The sequence below is a fragment of the Podarcis tiliguerta genome (genome assembly GCF_965153285.1).
Source record: "Podarcis tiliguerta genome assembly, chromosome: 10".
NCBI classification, from domain to species: domain Eukaryota; kingdom Metazoa; phylum Chordata; class Lepidosauria; order Squamata; family Lacertidae; genus Podarcis; species Podarcis tiliguerta.
The window spans coordinates 10,306,703-10,329,176 of NC_139543.1; the positions used below are offsets into that span (position 1 = coordinate 10,306,703).

At 43.5% G+C, this 22,474-nt stretch overlaps 1 protein-coding gene across 3 annotated transcripts in view; it reads right to left on the bottom strand.

Annotated features, from left to right (window-relative positions):
• Window positions 1-20,969, bottom strand: part of CELSR1 (cadherin EGF LAG seven-pass G-type receptor 1) — a 156,921-nt gene extending 135,952 nt beyond the window's left edge. For 2 of the 3 annotated variants that reach the window (XM_083399204.1, XM_083399203.1), the window contains exon 1: window positions 16,196-20,969. In XM_083399204.1, coding sequence (XP_083255330.1) covers window positions 16,196-19,817 — 3,622 coding nt within the window. In that variant the 5' untranslated portion in view covers window positions 19,818-20,969. The remainder of the gene's footprint in view (window positions 1-16,195) is intronic. The other variant, XM_083399205.1, reaches the window with a different exon arrangement.
• Window positions 20,970-22,474: the final 1,505 nt, after the last annotated feature.

The window sequence follows — 22,474 nt, forward strand, 5'->3', positions numbered from 1 at the left end:
CAAAAAGGGAGTCTGAGGAACTGAGAGATGCCAGACTAGTCCTAATGAGACAAAATCAAAACTGACAAATCACCAAGCCCAAGAGATCTCAAATGTCTCAAAGGTGAAATTGCTGATCTTCTAACAAAAATATGTAACTTGTCCCCTCACATCAGCCCCCATGCCTAAGGAATGGAAAGTGGCCAATGTAAAACCATTTTTAAAAAATAGGAATTCATGGGGGAACCTGGAAATTACAGGCCAATTAGCTTAAAGTCAGTCCTGGGAAAACTAGTATTGTTAAAGCCAAAATAACAAAGCATATAGAGGAACAAGCCTTGCTGAAGCAGAACCAGCTTCAAGTGAGTCTTATCTGACCAACCTATAGGAGTTCTTGGAGAATTTCCAGAAGCATATAGATAGATGTGATATTGCTGACATGGTGTACTTAAGACTTCAAAAAAACTCTTGACAAATTGCCTCACTCCTGAGTAATCTTAGCAGTTAATAAATAATTATAGAGGTCCTGTTGTGCATCAGGAATGGGTTACATAACAACAAGCAAAGAGTAGAAATAAAGGAACAGTTCTCCTGACGGAGGATGTCTAAAGTGGGGTCCCCCAACAATCAGTACTGGGATTTGTGCTTTTTAAGTTGTTCATAAATGATTTAGAGTTAGGGGTGAACAGTAAGATGCCAAAGTTTCCTGATGATACTAAATTGTTCAGGGTTGTTATAAGAAACAAGGAGTACAAAGAACTCCAAAAGAACTTCTCCAAACAGAGCACATGGGTAGTAAAATGACAAATGCAATTTAAGGTAAACAAGTGTAAAGGGATGGATGTCAGGGCAAAAAATAATAATCTTAATTTCAAGGGGTATGAACTGGCAGTGACTGACCAGGAATGAGACTTTGGGTTTGTAGTGGATAGCAAGCAAAGGCTTTGCAAATCCCACTGCCTTTTGGTTATGCCCATTCCTACTGAAGCCTGCAGATTAAGAAAGGGGTTTGTCTATGGTTGGGTTTTTTAAATAATGTGAATGTTTTTCCCTCCCAGATAACCATCTTGATATAAAATCCTAGTGATGAAAAGGATTGGGAACAATTTAACCATATGCAGGTAGTCAAGGTCAATGGCTATACTGACTGCACATAGCTATGGTATAGGTAAATGTATATCCCTGTTGCTCAGTGTTCATTAGAATTTCCATCTCAGATACAAATCTTGGTGAAAGAGCATTCCTCACCAGCAGCCCCACCCCACCCCCAGCATGATAGACATACTTGATGAATGTTAGCTCTCCCAAGCATTTCAGTGAGCAAGAAAAATGGAGAATTGTTTGGGATATGGTCAATTTTTGTGCATTTCCATGCTCTAAGATTAGAAGAAACTGGGGGGGTGGGGGGAATCTGTGCAACATTTAATTACTCTGAGTCATTTAATTAACTGTTGTTATTTGTGTACAAACCCACAGTTCTGCTGCAGGGATTGAGCCAATGGAAAAATGGGGGGGGGTGAATTTAGGGAAATGGGAGGAGGGAGTTACCATTTTTATGCTAATTTTTTGTCCATTTTAATTATCTCTCATAGAGACAGATACATAGTCCTATACATTTTATTTTTTTTAGTATGGCAGTGCAATACCTCAAGGACTGCCTCTCCACATATGGACTGACCCAGACCCTGCGATCATCATCCAAGGCCCTTCTTTGTGTGCCTCCTCCACAAGAGGTCTGGAGGGTGGCAACACAAGAGCGGAACTTCTTCTGCAGCGGCTCCCCAATTGTGGAATGCTGTCCACAAGAAGGTTCGTCTGGCACCTTCATTATAAATATTTAGGCACCAGGCAAAAACAATCCTCTTCAACCAGATCTTTGGCTAATTAATATTCTATGGGCTTCTAAATGGGTTTGTGGGGTGGTGGTATTGTTTTCTTTTGTTTTAACTATTTATTTTATGCTTTTATCCTGTATTTTAGTGTTTTGTTTGAAGCTGCCCAGAGTGGCTGGGGAAACTGAATTGGCGGAATAATAATAATAATAATAATAATAATAATAATAATAATAATAAAAATTATCTTGTTAACTGCCCTGAGATCTTCAAATGAAGGGTAGTATATAAATTTAATTTTAAAAAATACACTTTTTTGTAAACCGCTTGAGGTTTTTAAACAATCAAGTGGTGTGCATGCGCGCGCACACAGACACACAACCTTTTAGGAGACATTCCCCCACAAACTGTTTTACTGGAGTTCTTTAACCTGGATATACCTTTGGATTCATACATAGAGAGCATCTGCTCTGCCTCTGAGCTATGGCTCCTCCTCCATTTATAAAGTTACTAATGTCATTCAGCCTCCTTTTCTTCAAAGGGGTTTGAGGAAGAATAACAGAAAAGACCATACATAATTGCTGCCTCCCAATGGCAAGGGGGATTTTTGAAGATCATAATAATATAATCAATAATATGATCAAAAGCTGTAATTCATTAGCTGTTAAAATATGACAAAGCACGAATTAAAAACATTTTTTAAAGTGTAAGGCATGCAAGAAAGAACACAAAGAAAATTTCTTTGTTGGTGTTCTTAAATTATTAATTGTCTTGCTTTCCCAAATGATCAAATTACCGTACTCTACAGCTTTAACAAAGTGGTGTTTCAAAAGCAGCTATCAGGTTTTTATCTCTCAAGGAGAGTAATAATCTCCAATAGTCAAGAGTGCAGTACAGGTTGACTGAAAGAATAGGCAAGGAAAATGCATTCCGTATTCTCTCCCAATGTGGACCTGCTCTCTGACATACAGGGGTTTTTATAAATGCTCAGTGCCCAATATCACACACCATGACATGGATATTACCTTGTTTCTGTGACTTAACGTCCATAGTTCGTAGACTAATGTTGAGTACATGTCCATTTTAAATGTCCTGCTTCTTGGTACTGAGATAAAAAAAAAACTCCAGGGAAAGGGAAAGGGGTTGGGAGTAACGCTGGCCAGGGACAACACAGCCAGGGATACCAAATACACACAACTATTCACCAGTGATGTAATTATAGAGCAGGGGTGGTGGGACCTTTTTCAGATGGAGGGCTGCCTTCTCTTCTGGGTAGTCTGCTGAGGGTCACATGCCAGTGGTGGGCAGGGCCAGAGACAAAAGTGGGTGAAGCAACCTACATTTGTGAGGCAGACTAGTTTCTACACACTTCTCTCTGTCCTCCATCCTGATTAGCGTCATGGACTGGTTGGATGCAGAGGAATGGTGGGAGGAACCAGCTGGGGAATGCCCAAGGGAAGAAGGCTCAGAGCCAGGGGATTGGTGGTGGGACAACAATAAGAGATCAGAGGGAGAAGACTGGGAAGAGGATGTGTCAGAAGCTGAAGAGGTAACAGGGCTTCGTGAGCAGGAACAGTCGTGGCAGAGAGCAGCCCAGAATCAGAGGCAGAAGCAGAGGTGGGGGAGGGGCAAGAGGCAGAGATGAGTCTGGCTGGTGAAGAGGCACAGGTTTCTCCCCCCGCCTGCTGCAACAAGCTCCCCTCCCTCCTGGTCTCTCAGAACCAGGAGAGACATGAAGAGGGTAGAGAAGAAGTTGGCTTCATGCAGGTCCAGTCTCAGATTGCTTGGGGAAAACCCTGGAGAGGAGACGACTGGGAAGGCGGGGACCTTAAGTCTCAGCAACTGCTTCATGGGGACAAGACCTGCCAGAGATTATTAAGCCTGTGCTCATTAGGCCTGACACTCCTGCGCAGATCCTGCTTTTGCTAATAAAGAGTTAACTCCAAGCAAGAGATGTGAGAATTCAAGGACACCAAGGTACCAATGTATTTAGTTTTGTCACTCAGGAAGCCGTGATTCTTCTCTAGTGTCTGTGATTCTCCCCAAGAAAGATGCTGCACTAACAGTTCCTCGCTGTAATGCAAGGAACAGCATGTGGTCCAAACATACGAGACATCTTAAAAACAAAAACATAAAAAACCTACCAGGTTTTATGCTTCTGTTAAGAACTGCCATCATATATTAACTTGACTGAGATTAGTTTCAGCTATATTCTACTATATTTCTATAATTCAGGGAATATTACTATGTTTCCTATTGGTTAGCTGTTCCCGTTTGGGCAAGCTTTCTAAAATGCTAAGGGAAGCAACATTCCACACATGTTGTTATGAACAAGAATCCTAGCAAAACATGATCTTAGAATGCCTACGTAAGTCACACCATCTTGTGAGGAAGCTTATTTACAGATGTTTACAGAACTGTTCGTTCTGACTATACATGTAATAATTAGACATCAGGCATAACTAGAGAGCTGTCACTTGATTTCCCCCTGTAGGCCTTGAATTTCATATTTTGACAGTCAGTGGTGGGGTCCGACAAGACAGACAGAAACAGCAAGAACAAGGGAATAATTCACACCACTTCAGTGGCAGTTGACACTATCTGCAACGAAAGAATTACCACAGCAAATAAAGGCACTGCAGCTAAACCATTACTGATAACAAAGCGTTTGGATAGTTTTATCTTACCTTGGCACAAGGGTTCCATAGCTAGTCTACCAGCTATGCACAAACTCTCGGAGATAACTCCCTGCATTGTTAATCAGCCTTGCTCCAGAAGGCCCTAACTACCAGATGCGAGACATATGTCTAATGAAATTGTACTTGACCTTGTATGACTGCACTATGTCGAATAAAATTCCAATGAACAAATACCCCAAGCAAAAATAACACACACAGGTTCTAAATTGCACATGTTTACATCGCAGCAGTAGTTTCCCAAAAGTACTACTAGATTTAAAGAAAAAACAAAAAAACTCCCAAGCCTATGTTAGCGGCACATGTGTAAATTGCACTTAAATTTGAGAAACATACACATCAGCTCTCCAAGATACAATGCCTGACAAACTGGAAAAAAATGTGAATTTGTGAAATCGGATTAATTCAGAAAAACAGAAAGACCACAAAAAAATTGAAATTCAGCAGACTAGAGAGCTGTAACGCAGCAGTAGAATGCATGCCACACGGACCTTGGACTGAGACCTTATACTGTAGAACTACATTCGGATTCTAGCAAACTATTTATCTGACAGTCTGATCATCTCATATATTGGTTCTTATTTACTTACTTACTTAATAAAAGTATTCATGTACCACCATCTCATAAAACATCAGGATAGTGTAAAGCTGTATAAAAACTTTTTTTAAAAAAAACACCTCAACCCTGATACATTACAAAACAGGAACTATGTGACTTGCAAAATAAAATCCCAGGTGATGAAGTTGGATAAAGAAAACAAGTTCACTGATACCTAAATAACATATTCTGACTAGCATAGTTCATATATTCAGAGAGCAATATGGGAATCACTCCAAAAGCTATCCCATACATGCGTTATATTGGAACTGGCCCTTATACACCATATGACATCAAGATCCCTCATAACTATCTGTTTTAACTATTAAGTAATTTGAAGCACAATCATGTTCACATATTTTCAGAGTACCAATGACACCACAGTTTACATTACCTTAAACATGTCTATGAAAAGATGAGCTGACTGAAATAAGTACAAAAACATTACTTGTTTTAGGGCTGTATGCCTGAGCCTGGCTTCTAATGCCTGGATCCAGTACAGATTCAATGGGTGGAATAGCCAGGCTATAATGACCCACTAAATATGGGTCCCAAGGTAACAAAACAAGTGGCTTTGTGCCAGAGAGCAAATGAGTGGCCCTCCCTCCCTCAACTGTTAGCTAGAAAGGCAAAGGAAGAGAGCAGAAAGTTGCAGTGCTGTAAGCTAGAAGTAAAGCAGTAAGCTGGAGACAGAGAGCAATGCTTGAGAGCTCAAAGGCTGTGCCTATGGGAGAAAGATCAGCCTTTTGAGGTGTTGATGCCATCATAGGCCCAGGTTGCATATATGTGCAAATAAACCATTTATCATAATGACACCACAGTCTCTGCTGCGTCTCATTTCCAAAAGGATGCACAAACCATTGGTGAGCGCCTGAAATCTTGCACAGCTCGGAGATTGGCGTGGCGTGCAATATTATTAATAAAATAAAGCAAGCTGCCTTGTTTAAAATATGCATGTGTTATTATATATATTATATAAACAACTGTCTCTTAAGAATCAGCTGCAATTCATAAAAGTTGAAAACAACTGAACAAATACCAAGGACCTTCTAGTCAGGTGTAAGAGAGGATTTAAGTTAGCAAACAAATTATCTGCCAGATGGTAAGGTCATTTCATGCTATTCAAATTATACTTGTCAATAGCTTAAGAGAGAGCAATTTCTGTGATATGCTCCACTTATACCAGACAGTTTCCAAAAGCTTAGGATAAGCTTACGTTCACCTTTTGAATGCGGATGTGCCATATATTTAAGCCCCTATTTCAAACTGCTTGTGTGCCTACACATTAGTCATTTCCCCCCAAGGATGGTTCCACCTAGTCACTATCGACAAAAACCTGTAGCATCCTTACGAAATGTATCAGGCAGGCATCACTTGGGGAACTGCTGGCAAAGCCGTCTATGCCAAGAAACAAGCTGTGGCAAGACAGCAAATTACCAACAGGCCAACCAGTAATGAGGATTAGCAGTACTTAAATAAAAAAAAGTCCCTCATTTCTTGTTTTCTCAGCACTTCACTAGGCATAAAATGCCCAACAAAGCCAACAGTGACTTAATAAAGCTGTGAGTCTTAAAAAAAGAGGCCATTTTACTGATATAAAGCCTCCCGTAGCATATTAAATTAGGCAGAAAACTAATTCTGACAAGAGACAGACAAGCTTCTGGATGACCATCCTGGAACATGGTGCTGAGTTCCTACTGTGAGGAATGCCCAAGTACAGTAATTGACAGCAATTCTTGCTGAGTAATGAGGATATTGCAAGATATATGTATTTTGATGCAACACATTCTCACAGTAATTTATATCAGCTTGCAATGAAACATTGTGCAGACATACTTTAAAAAGCTAGTAGTTTAAATTAGGATAAAAGGCAGGCATCCTGGTGCAGCAACACAGTAGAATGCTATAGGAAAGAATACAAGCAAATTCAAGTATAACAAACAAATCCAAACAAAATTAACTACCCTAGCAAAATATAACAGTGGTTTTCACAGGTTTTTTTTCTGGGCCACGCTGTCAGAATAAAATTTTTAGAGGTAAACTCTGATTTGTTATTGATAAGAAATACATTGGAAAGAAAAAAGAAAAAACTTCTAGCAGTGCTTGATTTACAACATAGAACAAAAATACTTTATAATATTATTATGGGACATCCAGAAAGTATAAAACAATGCAGCTACGTAAGAATACGAATCATTTCCAAAATATCCATATTCTGCTGATAAGAAAATTATACTACACTACAATGAAACAATTACATGCTTCTTTGATGGACCTTGAATATTCCCACCAGACTTGCCATCATTTCCTGCCATACTCCTGCACACCACACCCTTTAAGAACCACTGTTCTAGAACTTTTAAGGTATGCCAAGGGTTAACCCTTAGGTGCTCTACCACTAAATTATAGACTCTTAATTCAAGCAATAAGTTTCTGCCCTTTAACTCTTATTTCTCCAGGTTTCTTTTTTACTTGGTTTTGCTCCCATCTACCAATACGTATATAGATAGTAGCCGTTAAACCTTTTATTTACGGTGGCAAAATTTCCTATCATCATAACACCTACATAGTAAATCTTGGGTGTTGTTGATGGGTCCCCCCTCATTTGTACTGCCGAAATGTTTTGGGCTGTATTGCCACTCAGATGGTTTTGAGACAAATCATGCTTCCCCAAAGAGCGCTGAAAAGAGTTTGGCTCTACATCACTTGCTTTGTACATGATAAGGATTATATGTTCATGATTACATATGTCGGCAGCAAGAGATCTATCGGGTCTTTCACTTTTCCTGTGATTGCTGTTTAGTGCTTGTCTCTCATAAGTGACAAAGTACATCACCTTAGCACTACAACTTTAAATGTTGGGAGAGTCAACACCCTTCATTTTCCTAGAGTCTGCAAGTGGATTGTTAGCTCCTCTTGGAGCAAACCACACTCTTTTTTTCCAGTGCTACCAAGCAAAGTTTTTGCCACAAAATTACCATATCCACTTCACTGCTTCTTAGGTGAAATAAACTGCAATTATATTTTTAAAAAAAGAGATGATAGTCCTGAAAGTGCCTTCTTTCCGAAGCACCTCTGAAAGCTGAAAAAAATAAAACACAACAGTCTAACCTTAACATAGTGGATTTCCGTTAGGGCTGTCACTCGATTAAAGAAATATTAATTGATAAGTTAGATAAAAGACGTACAGAGCAATTCTAATGGGGGCCAGGAAAGAAAAGAGCAGTGAAGTCAGCACAGCAGCTGAATACTGTCAGTTCTACTGGCCAGTGTGCGGGATGCTTTTATTTTATTTTTCTACCTATCAACAACTGTAGACCTATCAATTCAATAGTGAAACAGACTCCCACATGAGGTTCTGGGTGCTCTTTCTTTGGGGGTTTTTAAAGCAGTGGATGGGTGGCCATGATTTAGCTGAGATTCTTGCATTGTGTAGGGGGTTGGATTGGATGACCCCCAGGGTCCCTTCCAACTCTACAATTCTATTACAGTGGTACCTCGGGTTAAGTACTTAATTCGTTCCGGAGGTCCGTACTTAACCTGAAACTGTTCTTAACCTGAAGCACCACTTTAGCTAATGGGGCCTCCTGCTGCTGCAGAGCACAATTTCTGTTCTCATCCTGAAACAAAGTTCTTAACCTGAAGCACTATTTCTGGGTTAGCAGAGTCTGTAACCTGAAGCGTATGTAACCCGAGGTACCAGTGTATTCTATACTCCAGGTTCAAATTCCTTTCCTTTTCATGCATTCTATTTGCAGTTGCCAGAGTAAAAAGGAGGCAGATCTAATCACATATTTTAAAAATTGCTCTCAGACTTACTAATTTTGTTTTCACCAAATTAAGCTCATACCGTTTAATGCAGTGTTGGCCAAACTTGGCCCCCTAGCTGTTTCGGGACTACAACACCCACCATCCCTAGCTTATAGGACCAGGGGTCAGGAATGATGGGAGTTGTAGTCCCCAAACATTGGAAGATCCAAATTTGGCCATCCCTGGTTTAATGTAACCGTGGCTATGGGAGACCGATAATGTTGCACAAGCTTGTGAAGTATCACCACAGTATATATAGCTCAGTCGGTAGAGAATGACAGTCTTAATCTGAGGGTCATGGGTTCGCCCCACGTTGGGCAAAAAGATCCCTGCATTGCAGGGGTTGGACTGGATGACCCTCGTGGTCCCTCAGAACACCACAATTCTGCGATTCTATGAGTCACATCCCATGTCCACTCTCACACTGACGGCAATCACCTTTAGCTCGAAGCAGGCTTTGCAAGCCATGTTCTAACCTTGGTTTCAAAGCTTGCTTTAAGGACAAGAATAGTTACTGTTACCACTGCAATGCATAATGGGTAAAAAAGGTAAGAATTGGGCAAAAAAGATACATATATAGGGACATGCTTCTTGCAACACACTTCCACTCTCCTAACCATGATAAGGAGAATTTTGGCTTGCATTCTAAGAACTGAGAATGAAATTCTTCTCATAGAAAAAGGCATTCCCAGCTCTTTGTCGCTGCAACCACCTGCAACTCCAGAAAGCCATTCTTGAGTGGCAGGGACCCTGTGTAATGATGCTCAATGTAGTTCAATAGATTTCAACCAATGGGGAGAAATCAAAGGGCCCATCTCTTGCATCAACAGAGGTGGCTTCCACTTGCACTATTGCTCTGTTGGATTCAAACCAGCAGCCTGCACCTAAGCCATAACATTCACCTTTGCTTCAAATTACTGCTATATTTTAAGTCTTTTTCTCAGTTTTTCCTTAAACAAAAATTCTATGACACACATGTCATAGAATTAAATTCAGTGGTTGTTTTTTTCATGTTATATTTATTACACAGCAGATGGTGGATCAGCGTCTCCTGCATGGGGGACATCACTATCCAGGCAAATGTGTAAAATACATCACGCATTCAGAAAGGTAGGATAATCCAATAATTGTATGACCTGCAGTGATATCATGGCAACGATGTTCCACACTTATGGAATTTATTTCCCTAGCGGCAAGGAGGAGGCTACTAGAACCATTTATGTTTTAATCCCTCCTTTGTTGACACCTGAAGCCAACCCTTTCTTTCCCAAGCAACAAGGTAACAGTGAACTATAAAAACAAGTCCTTGCAAAATTAGGCTGATATGTCAATCATAGAAGAACTGGTTGCTCTGCATAATTCTATCAAAACAAGCCTTCAGCACCTCCTTGGAACTGCAGCCCAAAAATTTAATAACTGAAACAGGAGCAAGGTCACTTACATAAAGCCAGAGTCTGTTGCAGTTGAACAGGACCTGGTGCTTAACAAGACATATTAATGGTTTGTCAAAACCCCTACTGCCAACCACGGTTTCTGTGCTGATCGTAGCCCTCCAGGGTTTCAGGCAGATGAGACTTTCCACCAGGCTGCCTGAGATCATTTAACTGAGAATTTCATAGTTTGATTCTGGGTGTGTAACCACCACACAAATTCTGCCTCCTTCTGCTTATAGTTGGTATGGAGAATAGTAAATGGCTGAAAATACACTACAGGCGCATGTGTCTTGTAGGCAAGGTAAAATATTATGTGTCAATCTTGCTTACTGGCTGGAAGGAAAGGACACAACAGCAAAAGGACCCTTTCAGGGAAGTGGAGGAATACAAGAAAAAGTGGGTGGAATAGTAGGAACAAGAAGTTCAAGTAAATTGAAAGAACTGGGAGGAAAAGAGGAACTCAGCAATAAATCTGAACATTTGATATTTCTACTTTTGGGGAATTGAATTGAGACTCACTGTTCTCTGGATGAGGGCCAGAGCATTTTCATAACGAATCTGTGCCCGTAAATCAGATTCAGGCACTGGGTGGGATCTAAAGTTAGTTGCAAACAGTTCCCATTGAAATCAATAGGACTTAAGTTAGCCATGGCTAATCATGAGTATTTATTTCCATGGGAGCTCAGTGCAACGTAGTCTGGATATCTCTCCCCCCCCCCCCCATTGCTCATGCTAACTTTCTTGCATTTCTCACTCAGTAGCATTAGAGTTCCAGTCACTTTCACCACAACAAAACAATATTTAGGGAGATATTTGTTAAAGCAAGCAAGCAAGCAAGCAAGCAAGCAAGCAAGCAAGCAAGCAAACCTATTTCAAACTAGGGAAGTGATTAATTTGTCACATCAGTATTTGGATGAGATGCTTTTCAACTGGAGCATAGAGAAATTGTGTAACTAATTTAACTGAAGGTGCCATAACAGTGAGGGGGTAGCTCTGTCTAACATATGATCTACCTCTATGAAGGGAAATAAAACACCTAACTGGGTTTTATTTGAAAACACAAACAGCATTGAAAGAACGCTCCCTCCCCCCGCCTCCGCCACAAGCATTACTCCTATTTACCGGTAAGCCCCATTGGGTACAAGCAGGTCTTTTTAGTCCAGAGCCTAGGGTATTTTGTGTGTGTGTGTGTGCTGTACCCAAATAATGAAAGCAAAAGTACTTTCAGAAGAGGAGTTCAGTGCGAAAGAAAAAATAAAATACCTAATCCATTATGATCTTTGCTGGTTTCTACATCACATTCATACAGTGAGCCACCAGACACCACCTTTCTGTCAGAATAGTGTTTTGCAGAGGATTTGTACTGGAATACCCATATAACTAGCTACATTAGTTCCCAGTTCACATATAAATATTCATTATTATATTATACAATTTGAACTTCTCAGAATCTAGAATAAATCAGCCTTGCAGCAACCAGTAGGTAGATTTAAAATCAAATAAATATAATAATTCAAAAGATAATACATGGTGACTACATGGCAACTATCAACATTTTAATTTATCACCTCAGATACCGTTTTCAAAAAACAACTGTTTCTCACAGAATTCTACTAGAATTGCAGTTTGTAGCTGCTTGGTCTCTCTCTTCTTTTTAAGATGTTCACTTAAAATCAAGGAAAGAATAAACAGGCAAAATATTTCAAGAAAGTAATAGTCCAATTGTGTGCCAAACTTTTGGATGTGTTTTGGCTTCAGAAGTATTATGTACCTTCAGTAACTTCCTCATAAATTAACTACATTTTTAATTAATGTAGTAATGCGTGTTTCATGTAGCTCTCTGTGATGAAATATTTTAAATTTTTCTCTGCCTTTTAGCACGGGGCAAGCTTCAGCTTGACAAAGCTTCAGATCCAGTAGCCAGTAAGTTTATTAAGGTTATTCAGTTTCAATATGACTTAATGTACCTGATGGTTTTATGAAAAGCAAGAATTATGCCAACTCACTTATTGAGCTCAAATGTTGCCGATATGCTGATATTTAACATTTCCTGTCAGTTTTCATTTTACTTTTAAAGTTTATGTTGAAGGTGTAACAAATATCCAATGGTCCAAGAATTGATGTTTCAGTATCTAAATGCTTACAACACCTTAGCGATTCATGAACTAAAACATTGCAGTGGTATGACAGGCTGCAATCCTATGCAGCTTTCAGAATACAGTGGAATTTACTTGAGAATAAACGTTTCTAGAAATGTGCTCTAAGAATATGTTTGTAGACAGATACCTGAGTAGAGGATCAGACAGTGTTAGAAATGTGCCAGTTGCATTTTGCAACTGGTACAGGTCCAATTGTGACCACAATCTCTGGGTGCCAGGCTGGTGACTGGGGAAAGCAAAATGTCCCTTAGAGAAGGATCTGAAATATTTTCCTTGAAGCTTGAATTTGTTTTATTCTGGATTATTTTATTTGATGATTTAATGTGTTGCAAACAACTTTGAGATTTGTTATTTAAAATATAAAGTGGTCTAGAAATGATGATAATGATAGTAAATCCAATTGAAAAGAAATGGCACCTAGACATTCCACTGTGGCAACCACAACCTAGGTTTAAGGTGCCATTTGGAGATTAGCTTTGATATGTGAGTTTCTAACACTGGGATCAGGGTGACAGGATCTCATGATTTTTGTAGACATGAAGGACAGCTGATGAGGCAAATACACCTTTGTGTGTTCCACTTTACATATGTGCACTGTGATACCTGATTTGGACAAAGATCCTTTGTATATACAGAAAAAAGGTGTGGGTGTATGCACGCGCAATGGTCACACCTAATCAAAGACTTCATGCTCCACCCCACCCCCCCAATATGGGAATGTTTTCCATGTAAAAATTAACCTGTCTGACATAGCCCTTGTTTTGGGCCTGCATGAAGATGTTTAGGTCAATGGGGCAAACCTATGGATACAAGCACAGAAAGCCAAATAGATTGAGATCAATAGATTTGTGTACAGTGGTACCTCGGGTTAAGTACTTAATTCGTTCCGGAGGTCCGTTCTTAACCTGAAACTGTTCTTAACCTGAAGCACCACTTTAGCTAATGGGGCCTCCTGCTGCCGCCATGCCGCCGGAGCACGATTTCTGTTCTCATCCTGAAGCAAAGTTCTTAACCCGAGGTACTATTTCTGGGTTAGCAGAGTCTGTAACCTGAAGCATATGTAACCTGAAGTGTATGTAACCCGAGGTACCACTGTACAAAAGTTAAGTGATAATGTTGGAACCTTAGCATGTTTAGATTTCTTTGGATAGCAACGGGAATCAAGATAATATGCTTCCTGTCCACCCACTGAAATCTTCAGAATTATTATAGTGTGAACACTAATTATAAATAGCTCCTTCCTGTCTTATTACCCCAAGCAGAGGCATCTGAGGTTTGTTTTATGACCTACTCTTCATCTTCTGACATTAGATAAGAAGCTACTTTTCTCTATCAGTTGATTCAGCTTGTTGATGGCTCTGTGCATGTCACCCAAATACAAGCCACTGCAAGCCCAGAGAATTGAGTGTATTATCTCTGGAAATCTTTAACTAGCGGGGAAGTAACAATTACGTGCTAACTACAATTAGTCACTTCTAAAGTTGGGCATGAAACCTAAGTCAGTTGTCAAGTGCAATATAGCATGGTTGTTAGCACCACTTTCACTAGTCCAGCAAATATGAGGAGCACACTGAATTTGGGTGTGACTTGTGCCACTGATCTCAGTATGGCCATTCAAGCCACAAGCGCTACATTCTAATTAGGTGTTGATAGAATCACACTAATTTGAGTAACGTTCCAGGACAAAGCAGCCAGAAAGAAACACCTCCCAAAAAGTTATTTGCACATGCTGACGCCATTTCTCCCAAAAGTGAAAAGACTATCTGGAGTGAAAAGCATTACTAACAAGATCCTGTTCACAATGGGTCTCAAAAGGTCAACAAGAGTTGCAGCTGCCCAGGAGACCTGCAATAAAGACAGTGTGGAGAGGGACTGCAAAAGGCTAGGCACTGCATTATTGATGCACAGTATGGGCTTCGATTTATAAAGAGTTAAGTCCACAGTTTAAAATGAAAGCCGAGCTTAAGGGCCAAGTTTTTGCCCAGGAGCTTTTTTAAAGGGTTATTCAAAATACCAATGTAGGGAATGAGCCTTCAAATAAAAATTTGCAACTTGTAAGCATATCATCAAAATCACTGAATCATTTAAAAGCATAGCACTTTAACACAATAAATGCTTGCTAGCATATAGAACACACACACACATAGGCATATTATACGTGGCTATTTAAACAGCACACAAACTGCCTTGCTGAATCACACCAAAGACAATTTCCCCCCCTAACACTAACCGGCCAGATGTCCCCAGGAAACTCATAAACAGGGCACGAAGGAGATAATCATCTCCTGACATTTGTCCCCTGCACCTGGTAATCACATCTGTCATTTCTGAGAACACTTCTACCATTTCTTACCAACTCCTAACCTTGGATCAGAGTGCAGACTTTACTGAAACTACATTCAAAGCCAATTTCGTGTAACCATTGCAATTCAAACCTATAACTTCAAACCGATCTGTTTGTTGGTAACAAGCCTCAGAAGCAAATACAACTGATGAAGCAGGTCTTGCCCATGAAATCATATGCAAAAATACATGTATTAAGACACAATCCAGCATGGGTTAAGCACTTTTAAATCCCATTTATTTCAACAGAAGTGTGTTGAAAGAGATATCAAAATGTGCTTAAACTTGGCACATGTATGGTTAACTTTTTAAGTGCCATTGCACTTTATTTTCCTGCAACAGGCAATCAAGACTACTCTTTCAAAAAAATGTCCTTCAAGATCCAATATTGCCTCAGAATATTTCTAGAGGCCCATTTAATTCTGAATGTGAACAATCTTCTTCTTTTCTCTGCTTCAGATCTAGTGGTGCATTGTTCCCACAGCAGCATCAGTCTAATCCTCACTAATATAGCAAATGCATTTAGATTCACTTTGGCTAAGCAGAATCTGCTGTGTTAATCATCAAACAGGATGCTATGGAATTTGGCCTTGAAGTATTATCCTCTTACTAAGATGTGTTTGGAAAGAATGGCAACAGATGTACAAAAGGAATTGATTCTGGCGAGTCTTCTGTTTTGCTTTCGTATTTTGACCACTAATAATAAGTATGACTATTAATATTTACAAATTTGGCTACTAAAATGCTAAGAATGCAAAAGAAATTCATACATTTGTCATATCTTTGTGTAATACCCCACTGTGATTTTACAATGCAAGAGACATATTTTATGCAATATTAAGACACATTAATCTTAAAACACATTAATCTTCATATACATATGAAGGCAGGCAGACATCTCTTTCTAGAGAAGTCAGTGAAGCTTCCTCTTACTACTTCTTTTGACTACAGCCTTTCAATGAAAACTGTAACTAGGTTTAAATTAATTACCAGTATTATTCTCAACATTCAAATAGCTTAATCCTACCCAGCAGCAAGAATGCAGACACATTTAAGTTTTCTTCCTAAACAGAAATGTTTCTGTGGATCAAAATAAGATTGGTTAAATTCCACTACAAAGTAATGTCAGGGCAAAGCACACAGCTTTTCAAGTTTCCATGGCTGCTCTCCAAAAATTTACCCTCCCCCCCTCAAAAGAAGTCTCAGGGTATCAAAGAGGCACAAACAGGCACAAAGTCCACACTTGTCTATGCCAACATATTTGGCCACTAAACAACTTTCAGCCACCATTTGTAGCTACTATCTGTAGTCACCAAAATTAAAAACAAACAATGTGCTTCCTTACCTGAAACCGACACTTTCATTATGGCTTCCAAGGGTCTGTTGTTGTCCAAGTCGCGGCTAAGCTTAAGTTCTCCAGTAGCAGAGTCCAAAAGCAGCAGATTTAACTCATTGCCCTGGACAAAGGTGTAATCAAGTTGGTCCGATATATCAGGATCATGTGCAGGGATCTTGCCAATCACTCCAGAAGGGAAGCTATTAGACTTATTGGTGACATAGTTGTTGAAAAGGATCTGGAAGTCTTGTAGCACAGGAGGGTTGTCATTCTGATCTTGAAGGCGTATGTGTACGGTGGCTCGGCTCACAAGTGGGGCTGAGGTAGCTTGCACCACAATTACATACTCTGTCTGGCTCTCATAATCTAGATCCATCAGGGCTGTGAGATCACCATTAAGAAGGTCAAGCTGGAAGACCTCAGGGATGTTCCCTTCCACGATCTGATACATGATTTGTGCATTAGTTCCCTCATCCGGGTCTACAGCACTGATCCGGGCTACAATGGAACCCACGGGGCTATTCTCCTCCACAAAAATGTCAAATTCATCTTGCTGAAATACAGGTGGATTATCGTTGATATCCAGCACAGTAACCTGAATATCCACAGAGGCTTTGAGGGGTGGGCTGCCCCTATCCACAGCAAAAGCCCTCAGGCTGTAGACAGCCACATTTTCGCGGTCTAGCTTGCGCAGCGTCCGTATCACCCCTGATGTGGCCTCAATGTAAAAATCACCATCACCATCATCACCACCCTGGAAGGTATAAAGGATGCGGCCATTAGGGCCAGAGTCACGGTCAGTGGCGGACACCTGCAAGACACTGGTGGAGAGGGGCACATCTTCGAAGACAGAACCCTGGTAGCGGTCACGAAGGAAACGGGGCGTATTGTCATTGGAATCCAAAATGAGGATCTCCACATAGGTGGTGTCAGATTTCTGAGGGATCCCATTGTCCTGAGCTGTGATGGCCAGTGTGTAAGAGGCTTGGTCCTCATAGTCTAGCTCCATCAAAGTTGTGATTGTGCCCGTGTCAGGGTCGATGCGAAATTGAGGGATGTTATCCTCCAGGATGTAAGTGATCCTAGCATTCTCCCCAGTATCCTCATCAGTGGCACTGATAGTTACAATGGGTGTGCCAATGGGCTTGTCTTCACTGACACTCACGGTGTAGTGGGAACTTTGGAAAACTGGTCGGTGCGTGTTGGCATCTGTCACATTGATGAAGACTTGGACAGTATCAAACAGAGTTCCGTCGGAAGCAGTGACAGTCAGCACATACTGCCTCTCTTGCTTGTAATCCAGCGGCAAGGCCAGAGTGATCAGGCCACCTGCACTCTGACTAGTGATAGCAAAGCGGTTCCTTGTGTTGCCACTAGTGATCTGGTAGGTCACCACACTGTTGACATCCTTGTCCACCGCCGTCAGTGTCAAGACACTGCTGCCTACTGTCGCGTCCTCATTAAGCCTGAGCTGGTAAACTTTTTCAGTGAAAGTAGGGCTGTTATCGTTGACATCGAGGACGGTGATGGACACACTGGCTGAGGAAGTCATGACAGGGACGCCATTGTCCCTGGCCTCCACCCCAAAGTGGTAGTTCTCAACAGTCTCCCGGTCAAGCTCAGCTGACACTGTAATCCACCCGGTGCTATTGTTGATCTGGAATGGGAAGCCCATGTCCCCACCTGGAGACACCAGTGCAGAAGGGTGAGGCAGCTCAATGAGTTTGTATTCCAAGCGGGCATTTTCCCCAGAGTCAGCATCTACTGCCTGAATGTGTAACACTGAGTAACCCAAAGGGACGTTCTCTAGCACAGTGGCTTGAAAAGGGGTGCTTACAAAAATGGGGGCATTATCATTGACGTCCAAAACTTGAATGGACACCATCCCACTAGAATTTATCTGTGGAGGCCGCCCCGCATCCTGGGCCTTGATCCTCAGTGTGTATTCTCGGATAGTCTCATAGTCCAGGGGGTTGATCAAGTCAATGGAACCGGAAAAAGAATGGATGTAAAACTGTCCCTTGAGGTTCCCGCTCACGATGCTGTAGTGCACCTGGGCGTTGTTGCCGCGGTCTCGGTCTGTAGCTTGCACCTGCAGCACTTGGCTATTTACCGGGGCATCCTCTGGGATTTGCACCAAGTAGCGTTTCTCGCTAAACTGCGGCGAGTTGTCATTCTCATCCTCGACTGTGATATGCACCGTGACTGTGGCGCTTCGAGGACCGGGTTCTTTACCTTGGTCGTTGGCTTCGACCACAAGATGATATTCAGATACCTCCTCTCGGTCGACAGGGGCACAGGTCCTCACGACACCAGAGTGAGGGTCAATCTCAAAGACTCCCTCCCCGGCACCCGGTTCCAGGATACGATAGAGCAGATTAGCGTTGTCCGGGGCATCCTCGTCCGTCGCGCGAATCGTCAGCACCTCGTAACCCACTTCCAGGTTCTCCCGAATGTTCTCCCGGTACTCTGGCTGCTCGAACACCGGGCCGTGGTCGTTGGTGTCACTCACCGTCACTGTCAGGAAGGTGACGGCCGAGCGGTGCCGCGGCACGCCGTGGTCCGCCGCAATCACTTGAAGCACATGGGTGTCCTTCGTCTCGCGGTCCAGGCTGCGGGTGGTGACCACCACGCCCGTGTCGGCGTCAATGGCGAAGTAGTCATCGGAGCGCTTGTCGAAGAATGCCTCCATGGAGTACGTCAGGCGGCCCGCCTCGCCCTCATCCGGGTCGTGGGCTTCCAAGGTGATGACGGCCGTGCCCGCCGGCTGGTTCTCCGCAATGGACACCTGGTAGTTGGGCAGCTTGAACTGCGGAGGGTAGTTGGCGCTCCTCAGCGTCCGTTGTGGCGGTGATGGCGGACCCCGGGGCCAAGAACCCCGGCCGCCCTCCCTCCCCATTTGCCATTCCTGAGAGGCCGCCCTCCTCTTCCTACCCAACCTGTGCTGCCCACCTGCTGCCCACTCCCTTCCCTCAAAATGGCGCCCACCAAACTCGACCAAGACCTCCCCGGGACCCCTGGTTGCGTGACAAAGAAGCCTGAGGCTTTTCCCGCCTTTTCCCTCAGGGCTCCTGAGGGGAGGCCCGTCGAGGCACCGGCAGCGCGGGAAACTCGTCAAGGCCCGCAGCGCCTCCAGGAGCGGCGTCTCCTCTTCCTCCGTCCCCTCCTGAGGCTCCGGGGCGGCGGGGCAGCGAGGCCGGCCGCGCAGCCTCCGCCTCAGCGCGGGGCCCACGTCGGGGAGGGACAGGTGCGCGGGGGCTCCCGCCCGTCGACGACTGAGGCAACCGGGCCCGTGCAGGTAGGCCGCCAGTCGCAGCGTGAGGGAAACGCCGCCTGCGCGGGAAACCAAGCGCAGGCGCAGAGGCAGCGGGTTGGGCGCCCCGCCGCACCGCGCGGGCGCCGCGGTCCTCTTCAGCAGCCCGCCGGGCGTCACCTCCACGGCTTCCCTCAGCGCGCGCGGCGTGCGAGCCTCGTCCAGCGCGTAGAGCCACCCGGGCCCCACGGACACGTCCAGCAGCGGAGCCCCGGCGGCGGCGGCGGCTTCGTCGACGTGCAGCTCCCAAGCGGCGGCCGCGGGGCCCAGCAGCGCGAGCCACGGCAGCCAGGCGGCCACGGGCGAGCGGCGCGGCATCTCCAGGGCGGCCGCGGGGCGACAAAATCCATCCACCCGGCCGCGCTGCTGCTCATCCGGCGGTCGCGGCGGCGTCCATGAGCGCCGGCTTATGTGCCCCCTCAGGAGGGCAAACTTTCCTTTTTATATAAAGTTCAAAATGGCTCCCCGTATCCCGCCACCGGAGGTGAACCTGCCCCTCTCGCCTCAGCCCGGGCGGCGGTGTTGCCGGCGGCTCCTTTCAGCAGCTGCCCCGAAGCATCGCTCCCTCAGGCGCCCGGCACTCGGGGACGGGATTCCCCCTCCAGTGCCCTGGCGGATCCCAGTCCGTCGATCTCCTCCACTTCTCGCCCCTTTTTCACGGAGCCATCGCAGACTTTCAATCCCCGGCAACGGAAAAAAAGCCTTTCGCAACCGTCCGGGGTTAAGTTTGGCTCCGGCACGTGCGCTGGGGAAAAGTTCGCCGCCGGGCTCTGGATCCCCGCTTCTCCGCCTCCGCTGCTGATTCCTCCACAGGAGATCTCTATGGAGATCGGTCGCTGCAAAAGCCGCCCCCGAGGAAGCAGGCAGGCGTCGGTGCCCGAGGAGGAGTTTCCTGCCTTTGCGCGATCTCCTCTTCTCCTCGCCCCTTTTCACCGAGCCATCGCAGCCTCCCTTCCCCCGCGGCAGATCCCCGGCGACGGATCCGTCCGGGGTAAGTTTGGCTTCCCGGCACGTGCGCTCGGGAAAAAGTTCGCCGCCCGGGCTCTGGATTTCCGCCTCTCCTGATTGCAGCTGATTCCTCCCCACCGGAGATCTCTAGGGAGATGGGCCGCTGCAAAAGCCGCCCCCGAGCAGGAGGAGGCAGGCGATCGGACGGGCAGGCAGCCGTCGGTGCCCGAGGAGGCGTTTCCTGCCTTTGCGCTCAACGGAGCAGAGGCAACCTGCGCCGAGGGAGAGGCGGGGAATCTGGGACGGAGGAGCTGCCGGCGAGAGGGAGGGAGAGGCGGTCCCGGGGCGGCTCGGGCCCCTTCTGCCTCGCCTGGTCGGCAGCGGCCCCTGTCGTCCGCAAGGCAGGAGTTTGCCGGGAAAGCACATGGGCGGCGTATAGATAATAAACATTAATTTCCGATGCCCTTTAGGATGGTCAGCATTCACTTTGAGGATCAGGAGCAGTGCCGGATTTAGGTATAAGCTAAACAAGCTGTAGCTTAGGGCCCCACACTCTTGGGGGCCCCCCAAAAATTAAAGAAAAAAAAACCCTGGATGTACATTTCCAAAATATAAGATAACAAACAAATACAATAAAACCTACATACAGCAACAGTGTTTTGTGCTGTGTTAAATAAACTGTTTCCATTCATTTATAAAAAGTTTTTGATCTTGATATCTTATTCTTCCTTTTTTAAAAAACAAACATTTATTTGCTTTTTTTAATTGCATTTTTATAGTCACAAACACACAACATAAAGACAAGATTCGTAAGAATCTCCAGGACTGCCCTCCTCCCCTTTGTGGGTCCTATTATTAGTCATTTCCTCCTGCATCTTTTATAATAATCCAGATATTTTACATCTCAATTGTATCCAAAATTCACCATTAAACTACAAGTGTTATTCAAATCCTGCTAACGATTCCTTATTAAAATTTTGGTCTTCCTGATTTCTTATTCTTCCAGTAAGTTTTGCCATTTCTGCATATTCCATAAGTTTTTGTAGCCATTCTTCGTTTGCTGGGACTTCTGCTTCTTTCCATTTTGGGGTGAGTAACTTTCTTGTCATTGTAGTAGCATACATGAATACAATCTATACAGCTCAGCTAGTTCTATCCCTATAATTCCCAAAAGAAAAGCTTGGTTGTTTTTTTACAAAGATTATTTTAAACATCCTTTTCAATTCATTATATATCATTTCTCAGTAAGCTTTAACCTTACAACAAGACCACCACATATGATAAAAAGAACCTTCTTTCTCTTTACATTTCCAACACTTATTTGGTTTGGATTTATACATTTTGCCAATTTACTGCAACCTTAGCAGAGGGCCTTCTCGGTAGTGGCACCCGCCCTGCGGAACCCCTTCCCATCAGATGCTAAAGAGATAAACAACTGTCTGACTTTTAGAAGACATCTGAAGGCAACCCTGCATCGGGAAAGTTTTTTATGTCTAACGTTTTGCTGTTTTTTTATGTGCTGGAAGCAGCCCAGAGTGGCTGGGGAAAGCCAGCTAGATGGGCGTGTTATAAATAATAAAATTATTATTATTATTATTATTATTATTATTATTATTATTATTATCAGCGCCATGCTCAAAATAATAATAATTTATTATTTGTACGCTGCCCATCTGACTGGGTTAAGAGGAGTTATAATAGCAAATTTGTTTTCTCCTGCTATGCAGGGTAGGACTCGAACCAATGGCTTCAAGTTACAAGAAAGGAGATTCTGACTAAACATCAGGAAGAACCTTCTAATGGAGCTGTTCAACAGTGGAATGGAGTCTTCTTCCTTGGAGATTTTTAAGTAGAGGTTGAGATTCCTGCATCGCAGGGCATTCAACTAGATGACTCCCGGGCTTCCTTGCAATTCTATGATTTTCCATATGTCCAAAATCAGATCTCTATGGCATCATGCTGCAACAGCACAATGCACCATATTCAGTTGTTCTGTTTGAGATGCAGAACTTCTACCCTCATACACA